The sequence below is a fragment of the Solanum stenotomum genome, chromosome 1 (assembly GCF_019186545.1).
Source record: "Solanum stenotomum isolate F172 chromosome 1, ASM1918654v1, whole genome shotgun sequence".
Lineage (NCBI taxonomy): Eukaryota > Viridiplantae > Streptophyta > Magnoliopsida > Solanales > Solanaceae > Solanum > Solanum stenotomum.
Genome location: NC_064282.1, coordinates 38,204,766 through 38,215,728, shown reverse-complemented (window position 1 = coordinate 38,215,728; position 10,963 = coordinate 38,204,766). Strand labels below are relative to the sequence as shown.

General features: G+C 39.9%; 1 protein-coding gene across 1 annotated transcript; it reads left to right on the top strand.

Annotated features, from left to right (window-relative positions):
* The first annotated feature begins 7,849 nt into the window (after positions 1-7,849).
* On the top strand, positions 7,850-10,474 carry LOC125848070 (uncharacterized). The gene is made up of 5 exons (XM_049527903.1): positions 7,850-8,078; positions 8,183-8,367; positions 9,221-9,561; positions 9,644-9,946; positions 10,447-10,474. Exons 1-5 carry the CDS (start codon positions 7,850-7,852, stop codon positions 10,472-10,474), a joined length of 1,086 nt encoding a protein of 361 aa, XP_049383860.1.
* Positions 10,475-10,963: the final 489 nt, after the last annotated feature.

The window sequence follows — 10,963 nt, the reverse complement described above, 5'->3', positions numbered from 1 at the left end:
GCTTGCCCGAGAGGGAGGTCGCGAAACCAAAACCACTAGACACATGGCCTAAGGAGTGGGCCGACATAAGGTTCATCCCAAGAGACTGAGCCCTAGTCCCATATCCTAACACTCAGCTCGAGAGAGTGAGTGGGGTAAGGCATAGGCTGGTCTTCATGTGGTAAATGGGGGTCCGAGAGGAACGCATTTGAAAGGGGGTAAGTTGCCCGAGACGGAACTTATTTTTATTTAAAGCTTAGCCTAGTCACTATTATTCTACAAATTTCCTATTGAAAGCATGTACCAAACAATTTATCTCAACTTGTATTGCGATCACATCCCAAGAACCATTCCCCATACTTGATTTTCTTGTTTATTTTGTTGTTTTAATACTTGTTACAAAACCCCTTTTTGATATTTGACACTTTTGCGTCACCGTCTTTAATTTACAATGTCTTTTATCGCAAATGCCTTTAACTACGACTAACTTGAATGAAATTCTAATTGGTTGCATCGCACCCTTGGGACACCACCCCAACCCTTGGTTGGGTTAGTATATTATCGACGATCATAGACACTCATACCGTAGGTCAGTGTCGTTTGTCACGGTACCCATCAAAATGGCACCACTGTCGGGGAGTGGTGTTATTTGAAAATTTTTAGTTCACTAGAATTTCCGTCTTATTAATCGTAGAGTAATAAATTTACTCTTAGTTTTGTTTTTCTTTGAGTTTTTGATTGTATGTAATCCCAAGGATCATTGGAAGAATTTCTGCTTTTCGTAGTTTTAGCTTTACAAACGATGGATGATCATTATGGATAGCACACGAATCATACCCTGCTAAAACTACTGAACCTCAGGGACAACCTCTTAACATTTAAACAGGTAAGGGATGAAACAATTCAGGACATGTGGCTGAAGTTTAAAGCAGTGCTGCAACCATGCCCATTTCATGGGATGACGGATAAGGCACTACTGGAGTGCTTCTATAGGGGTCTTGGACCCAAGAATAGAAGCATAGCCGATCAGATTTGCGAGTGGGGCATGCATACCAGCAGTATGAAGTTGTCGAAAAATTCCTTGATGGCATGGTAGCAACCAACAAAAAAGCTAAAAAGAAGCGGGAGCGGGAGGCACTAATTACCCAGTTGGATGATCTGTCCAACCGAGTCACTTAATTGGAAGTACAAACCATGGGTAAAGAAAAATATCACTCCCTCCGTGAGTGTAATCATGGGAACAAGTAGGGAGGTGTGCAAGGAGATGAATCTTTTTCACTCATTCAAAAGAAAATGAAGCCACAAGAGGAGACGTTGAATGAGATGAAGGAAAACATCGCAATGCTAAATGAAACATCAGCCTCTCACTCCATGACCATCCAACTACAGGATGCTCAAATCGACCATTTGATATCAGGCCACTACCCACCATTCACCGAGGATTCACCTAATTACAACATGAGAGAATCCGAGGATGAAGAATAACTGCTGACTTGAAAGAGGATATGGAGGCAAGCGACAAGTCTAGTTGGCGGATCACTAAAAATATTTGTGAACACAAAGTATTATCAGCTAAAACCCTGTGCAACTCGGCGGTCTCGAAAAGAGTTGTGGCGCATCGCCGACTATGTCAGCAGTTGCGTCGTAGACCACCCTTGGAATCTTCACAGGAGCTACAGACCTGTGACATTTGGCGAACTAATTAAACATTTCGTGTGTCACCGAATAATTAGGCAAACTCAATTTATATCTCCGAACAGGCAAGAACTGGACGGCTCTTGCAGGCCATAGGTTTAAAAGTCCCATGTCACTCATTTTCTCTCACTTCTTCGACCTACCAAATTCACACCTACACTCTATTTTTATATTTATTGCACTACTGGAATATTTTGGCTCATTGATTTGTGCGCGGATTTGGAATGCATTGTTGCCTAGCATTTCATTAGCAAATATTCTACATCAAAGGTTAGCAGTCTGAACATCACATGTTAAAAATATTATACTTGTACTCATTTGAATAATGATGAAAGTATTAAACCTCTGCTGAGTCTCTGAGACACTAAGGTTACAAATATTTTCAATTGTGAAGTGGTATCTGTTGTTTGATTCGAGGAATTTCCACTTAGCTATGCTTTGAGTTAAATTGTTGCATGGTGGGAATAGAAGTTTCTATGTGTTTTCACTGAAATTAAGTTATATATTCGTGGTTACGTTAACTGGGGCTGCTGGGTGAAAATTGAAAGACGGGTTTGATGATGGACAAAATGAGTTGATCGGCGAAAAGAGCAAACATCGCTGAGTTGTTCAGTAGTTCACCTAACAGTTCCATCTCGTTCTTTTCTTTTATTTTTATGTACTAATTGAACTATAAATCTCGGCGGTCAGTTTGGTTCGCATTACACACCGACAGATCGCCGAAAGAGCCCCTATTCGTCTTTCACCCACCCCTTTTGTATCATGGGTACATAAATTTATGCACATAGAAACACCAGTTTTGCTCTTATTTGAATTACTATTTAACTTAGCCTCCAATTTTTTTGCAGAAATGGCTAGATCAAAAATCGCAGGGAGAGATGCTCCACCAAGGCACATAAGAGCACGAGAATTTAGAAAAGAGGAAAACAGAGACGAGATGGTCAGGCATAAAAAGTACACCAAGGAAGCTAAGAAAAAGAGATTAATTCCTTTCGATCTTAATGTCTGCCCATGTGATCGGAGCTTAGTTAATGCAGTGTATGCCTTCAGAGAAGCTCAGGAGATAGATTAGATGATTGCAGCAAATCTTGCTGTAAAGGCTAAGGCAAAGGCAAAACGTGTAGACCAAAATGACAATGCTCCAGGGACCATTGTTTTACTTCAGAAAAATGCACCGGGTACTGATGCCCAGACAGATGGAGCGACTGCTTAAATAGGATCTCCTCTTTACCTCCCTCTCTGTTTTACTTTATATGACCTTTTGGATAGTTATTACCTGCATTTGAGGTCAAACGTTTTTTATTTGTGGTGGGGTGAGGCCCACACCTTTTGTGTTGACAGTCATATTTTGTTCTGTATATATTTGGGCTGTCTATTTTAATTTGTGTTTTAGATACTGATTTTCTGTGGATGTTTGAGCTTATGGCTTCTGTTGTTTTAATTGCAAAAACAATTTCGATCCTTCGAAAAAAAATTCGCCACCTCTTGTGCTGAAAGTGGCTGTTCTTTTGCAAAAATTTAAGTCTCGGTCACGATCAATACCGATGACTTGAATAGTGCTCTCAATTGAACAAACCTGAATTCATGGCTACGACGAGATCAAATAAAGTTACATAGACAGTATGTGCACTCTTTGCATCTCGTTGTGACTAGCTATTTATCGAATTGATTTTCTTGTGAAAATCATTGCACGCTAGCGAACGTGTCTAGTCTGTTTTAACTGAAGTATCGATGCCTTATGTAATTAGTTTACTTTGAACCTTGCATAAATAAACCTAGAATTTTCCCTGTTAGTCTGATTGATTAGAAAGGTTTACTCTTGAGATGATTTTAGGCAATTTTAAAGAGTGTGAGCCAATTTGATATATACCTCTTTTTGTGGCCTACCTGTGAGCGTGTGAAACTCTCTTGAACACCATTTGAGTCTTACCTTTCTTTGGAAGAACCTTGATAAACGCTAGAATTTACTTGATGCACTACCTATAATCATCTTGAGATGTGTTTAGTGAATAGGCAACTTAGGCCAAAATTCTAAGTTAGGGGTGTGGTGAAAAGGAAAAGGAAAAGTCAAGAAGTGCAAGAAAGTCTCCTGAACCTATTGTATTGCAAAACAAAATGGAAACCCTCCATATAAAAAAAAAAGAGAAAAAGAAAGAGAAAAGAAAAGAAAGAAAAAGAAAGTCATGGAATAAAAGTGCAAAAGAAACTGGGTTTCCAAGCAATACATGGAGAACGAATAATAGGATGACTTATGAGCACTAGAAGAATAATTGATTAAGGAAGGGAAGGGGATTTTTTGAGAACATCACATCTCACGAGGATGAAAATCACTAAGCCTAAATGACCATACCTTTGCACTCAGCCCCTTTACAAGCCATAGAATGACCTTTTTTATCTTGAGTAAGCCAAATCGAAAGTCTAATGGAAAATAAGGGCAAACCTATCAGCGAAAGAATGCATTGTGTTCCTCTTTTATAGTGTGAGCATTGTATCTGATTCCTGATCTTAAATTGACTCATATCTGTGTGTGAATATGGAATTGTTCTTTACGTGAGGGCATTTAGATACTTTTGTTGAGCTTGAACTTGCACAAGTAGCAAGTATTGCAAGCATGACAATCTTTGGTAATGGTGTTTCACAATTTGAATCTTTGAGTACACAAGTGATCCTTGCATAAGTAAATTGTGCCTTGTTGTGTGCATTCATGATTTAGTCTTGTGTAGCACTATTTGAGGCACCCTATTTGAACTGCTGAGCTTGAGTTTGCTTGAGAACAAGCAAAAGTTTAAGTTAGGGGTGTTGATGAGTCCACGAATTGGATTTATGTAAGGTTTTATTTTAACGAAAATAGTGTACTTGAATGCTTGTTTTATCTCAATACCCGATTAAAATGCTGAAGTTTTAGGTATTCGAAGTTTTAGTGAAAGAATGAACACTTAGGCGCAAAACGGAGCAAATAGGGCTGAAAAGAATAAGAAATGGAATCTTGGGATCATTGAGTTCAACATGGCGAGTCGCCAAAACGACATGAACCACCCTTCATTCCAATACGCTAAGCCTTGAAGGAAGTGGATCAAAAGGCGAGGAAAGGAGCAGTCGGTGAGTCCCCGATCAGTTCTGCGAAGCAGTACTTTACCGCTCAATGATCCAAAATGCGAGGATGCTAAAGGCAAGACACTGAAAGAGATGAGCTGACCTAAATACAGATCGCCGCGTTCATCGGCGATCTCGACTAATGTCGCCGAACAATCTGTGAAAACTATAAATACTTGTTAGAATTGTGAATTGTTAGGAGAATTTTTGGAGTGGAACAATTATTATTATTATTTTCACATTAGAACATACTTTTAGTGGATATTTTCCCTCAAGTTTGGAGAGGATTTTGTGGAGACTTGAAGAAAGGAGTTTTTCTTCCCGAACTTTGGAAGTGGGTCTTCTCTATTTATTTTCCTTTGCTTAATTTAAGGTTTAATTTTTTATACCAAGTTGATCTCATTATCATGTTAGGTATAATTTCTTATTTCTTGATGTGTGGTTAAAAACCCCCATTCTTGGGGTGTGATTTAGCAAATATGGGTTGATATTCTTGTTGGGTCTTGCTTGCTGATAGGTTAGATGTATTTTAACGGTGATTTCACCTAGTGGTTGTGGTTTAATCTAAAGGGTTTGTAGGTGCAAATACAAAGCCCCCCATGTGTTTTCGGCTTGCCCGAGAGGGAGGTTGCGAAACCTAAACCACTAGACTGATGGCCTAAGGAGTGGGTTGATATGAAGTTCTGCCCGTGAGGGTGAGCCCTAGTCCCATATCCTAACACTCAGCTTGAGAGAGTGAGTGGGGTAAGGCGTAGGCTGGTCTTCATGCAGCAAATGGGTGTCCGAGAGGAACGCATTTGAAACAGGGTAAGTTGCCCGAGAGGGAACTGATTTCCATTTAAAGCTTAACCTAGTCACTATTATTCTGCAAATTTCCTATTGAAAGCATGTACCCAACAATTTATCTCAACTTGTATTGCAGTCACATCCCAAGAACCTTTCCCCATACTTGATTTTCTTGTTTATTTTGCTGTTTTAATACTTGTTACGAAATCCCCTTTTGATATTTGACACTTTTGTGTCACCTCCTTTAATTTACAATGTCTTTTATCACAAATGTCTTTAACTACGACTAACTTGAATGAAATTCTAATTGGTTATTAATTCTCAAAACTGCTCCCTTGGGACACGACCCCAATCCTTGGTTGGGTTACTATATAATCGACGATCGTAGACACTCATACAGTAGGTCAGTGTCGTTGGTCACGATAAGTATCAGTGTGAAGCCACAGAAGGGGACCCACGGACCGTATGTCATCCTACAGTCCGTACTACACACCTATCATTTGTGTGTGAAAGTTGAAGGTTCCATCTTCTGAGAAAAAAGCTTAAGCGTCAAGCTTTGGAAGGAACCTACAAACCGTAGGTCTAACCACGGTTTGTAGGTCAGTCTCGTCGATCGAAGCCGCATCCAACAGTTTATTTCCATATTTCGTTTCCTTTTTGTTTAGGACAAGTTTTTCTATAAATAGGGTATGTAAACCTCATTTTTGGGGGTTAGACATTATTGTTACCTTTTAGTTCATGGTATATTCTTGGGAAATAACTTGCAAATTTTAGCAATTTGATTCCCGAATTTCTGTTTATAAATATTTTATTTTGAATTTCAATTTGAGATTACGGGTTTCTTCTACTCATTACGTATGTTCATGAATTATTCTTCTAAAAATATGAATTGTGTTCTTCCAAGCATGAGTAACTAAATCCACAACTAGGGTTGTGGGAACCATGTTCAAGTTGATGCATGCATTGATAATTCTTTCGTTTATAAGTCGTTTTAACGGTGGCCAATGTTAGAACTCGCCTTGTTGCTACTTGTTGGACCAAGGAGGTAGTTAATAAGAAAAGAATTATCAACAGAGATTTATGGTGATACTATCTAATAGTCTAATGTCAATTGGTGCGAGGGTGAAAACTAGGCCATACATTGATGTGATGTCTAATCTGAGGTAAAGGTAGGGTTAGTAAATTATACACATGTAGCCGAACCAAGGTTCAGAGTGAAATTCCTTATTTGGCAGACCAAGAACTTAGGGATACATATATTGCCACTTTGCATGTGATACACTAGGATATGATTACTATTATTAGGAATACTGCGTTATGAGCTTATGGGGAACACATACACTCTAGTTTCTCTATATCATTGATAATAACAAAAGTTCGAATCTTGCTCACTTGTTCTCTAAACAACAATCATTTATTTGTTACACAACCCCCTCCTCCCTTGTACTTACTTGTCTCAGAAATAAGTAGGCTAAACGAATATAATAGTGAGTTAAGTTTAAGTCTAAACCATATTTCTCGTGGGATCAATCCCAACCTACTAGTTGGGTTCTTTATTTGACAACTATCGCTTATACTTCTTTCGGGAAGTGTAATTTGAGCGTACTAAATTTTGGTGCCGCTGCTGGGGAATAAGGCTTTTAGATTAAGTTTAACTACATTATTGAACTTTAGTCAATTATTTCCTAATTTTACATTTACTTTTGTTTTTGTTTCTACAGGTTTCTACTCTAGTGTATGCCAAGTACACGGAGTCGAGGAGAACCATTGACTCCATATGATCCAGAGTTGACCAAAACTTTGAGAAAGATGAATAATCAAAGGATCCAAGTCAATCCAATTGGAGGAAATCTAGGTGATGGATTTGAGCTGCAGCCTCCAGGGATTGTTAATGAGCACGCTGAGGATCATGGTGGTAACTTACTAGGAGATGCATTGAGGGAAAAAAATCCACCAGAACCAATGTTGCGTGATAACTATTGGGTCAACTTCAATACTACTGAATCTGAAGGACCTATTGTTCTACCTCTTCTACCTTCGGGGAATACATTTGTGGTGACTAGCAGTCTGATGTAGATGCTTATAACGAGGGGTTTGTTTTTTGGTATGGCATCAGAGGATCTACATGGACACATGGCCAAGTTGAGGACTGTTTGCAAGAGTTGTGTGGCTCAATCGATATTGGACATGGATGTCATAAGGTTGAGAGTCTTCCCTCTATCGTTGACCGGTGATTCGGTTGTGTGGTTTTCCATATAACTCCATTCATACATGGGATCAATTGCACAAGGTGTTCATGACCAAGTACTTTCCGTTGTCAAAGAAGTTGAACCACAAAGATAAACTCAACAACTTCGTGGCACTACCAGGAGAGTCTGTGAGTAATTCGTGGGATAGGTTTACTACATTCATAAGAACTGTTCCAAATCACCGCATTGATGATAAGTCGCTGAAGGATTACTTCTACAGAGGTCAGGATGACAATATCAAGGTTGTGCTTGATACTATCGTTGGGGGTTCAGATGGTGAGTGCACTTTTGAGCAGATCGTTGAGAAATTGGAGAATATCTCTCGAAATAACAAAGTTGGAGCACTAGAAAGTCATAAACTGGGAGGAGCATGTTTGCAGTTCAATCTGCACCTAGCCAATCTGTCGATGACATTCGTGAGGAGATGGCTCAGATGAGGATCAAACTGGGGTTGGTGTTGAAACATGTGAGCAGAGGTGCCGAAAAGGTAAATACTGTGAATTATTTTACTAGGAATCCACCACCACCGGTTGAGGAATGCTACTATCAAGAGGATGCGTACTTGGTAAATGATTAGACGGGGCTTTTTCGAGCCAACGCCCAAGGTTCCAACATGGATAATTAGCGCCAAGGGAAAGGAAACTAAGGTCGGAACTATGACAACTACAGCCGATTGGGTCAATATGTCCGGGATGGGAACTACAATCGCGACAACAACTACAATTGGAACAACTATGGAAACAAAAATGATAGGGTGGGTCCTTATGCTCCACTTGCAAATCAGGAATTTGGTAATAGGGAAGATGGGGGTAGTATGTCACGTATTGAGGATATGATGCAGAAGATGATGAAGAGGTTTGATTCAACTGATGAGAATGTGAAGGGGATGTGGAATGACTTGTCTGGTATTGGTCAAAAAGTTGATGCCCATGTAGTGTCGATAGCAGCAGATGAATTAGTTGTCCACTACAGTAAACCCACGTCAGCCTGGCACACTTCCTAGCAACACCATCCAAAATCTGAAAAATGATGGGCATTGTATGACAGTCACTATTCGAGGGGGTAGGTAGACCATTGATCCACCTATGTCATCTGAGGTTGAAATTGTGGTTGAAAAAGATGATGATGAGATTGAGGTTACTGGAGAGTCCACAAATGTTACAGAGAAGGAAGCGGAGATAACCCAAAAAGTTATTCCTATGCCTAGACCTCCACCCCATTCCCACAGAGATTGGTGAAGAATAATGAGGAGAAGGAAAGTACCGCAGCTTTATCACTATGTTGAAACAACTTTTCATCAATGTTCCATTGATAGAGGCTTTGGAGCAAATACCTGGGTACACGGAATTCATGAAAGGTTTGGTAACTACGAAGAGGGTCGTCAGTTTTAATGATGATGATAGGTTTCAACATTATAGGTTACTACGAGGTCACTTGTGCAAAAGAAGGAGGATCCTGGTGCCTTCACTATTCCATGTACCATCAGGTTGTTGCCTTTTGCTAAGGCGTTGTGTGATGTGGGTGCTAGCATTAATCTGATGTCATTGTCTATTTACAAGAAGTTGGGTTTAGGGGCTCCAAAACCGACTATGATACGATTGCTCATGACCGATAGAACTGTGAAGAGACCCATTGGTGTGCTCCAAGATGTACTTGTGAAAGTGGAGTCGTTTATTTTTCGGGTGGATTTCGTAATACTTGATTGTGAGGTTGATTTTGAGGTTCCCATCATCCTTGAGAGATCATTCCTTGCTAAAAGGCTCGCGCACCTTGGTTGATATGGAGAAAGGGCAAATGAAGTTCTGATTGAATAGTGAAGATATAACTTTGAATATCTGTAGGTCCATGAAGGAGGAAAGCGATCTCAAGTCTGTGTCAATGGTGAATCATATTGTGGAGCAAGGTTTTGATGTGTCTATGGAACAGAGGTTGGGTGTTGATACACTAGCATCAGTAATGATGAATTTTGAGGGTGATGGTATTGAAGACTATGATAAATTGGTCGTCACACTTGATAGGTTCGAATTTTGTTCCAAACCAAAGAAGCATGAGTTCGATATGAAGAATCGCGACTCTCCACCCGCAAAACCGTTTGTTGAAGAGACTCCAAAATTGGAGCTTAAGGCTCTACCATCACATTTGAGGTATGTACTCTTGGGGAGAGATTGTACAAGTAGATACATTGGTTTCTGTGTTGAAGAGGGTTCAAGCGAGCTATTGGGTGGACTATTGCGGACATTATTGGGATTCCTCCTGGCATTTGTTCTCACAAAATCCAACTTATGCCGGATCACAAGCCTAGTATGAGCACTAAAGGAGACTGAATCCGCCTCTGCAAGAGGTAGTGAAAAAGTAAATTATCAAGTGGTTGGATGCTGGAGTCATTTATCCTATTGCAGATAGTAGTTGGGTTTGTCCTGTTCAGTGTGTGCCCAAGAAAGGTGGGATTACTATGGTACATAATGCAAAAAACGAGCTTGTTCCGATGCTGCCAGTTACTAGATGGAGAGTATGCATGGACTACCGGAAATTAAATGCTTGGACATAAAAGGATTAGTTCCCTATGTCGTTCATGGATCAGATGTTTGACCGCCTTCTTGGTAAGGGTTGGTATTACTTTCTTGATGGTTATTCGACATTTCAGATTCAATGGAATTGTCAGATTTTCGTAAAAGGATTGTTATGACGAAATACCCCCTCGGGACCCATTAGCCTTAAAACTCACTTTTTGCCTAAATACCCAAAATGAGAAGAAGATCTCAAGACCCAAACGAAAGGTCCTACTGGACCAAATTCAACATTACGGAGCTAACGGCGCTGGCAAAATTCTGATAAAAAACTAATTCTCCGAATGTTGACCAAAGTCAACTCTAGGCCTTTAAGCTATCCAATATCTCGTCTAATTGCTCAAACTCACATTAGAAGCATTAGCACCCGAACTAAAGGTCCTTCTAGTCCAACCTCGACGTTTTAGAGCTTACCGCGGTGACAAAATCTCTATCTGAGCATGTTTACCAAGAATATTGACCAAGGTCAAATTTAGGTGAAAGCTTAAAAGCTAAAATTCCTAATGGCACAAACTTGCACCGAAAGCTTCGGGATTCATGTCAATCATGCCACTAGCCTAAAATGCCCAGTCTAGAGCTGAATGGAACTGTCAG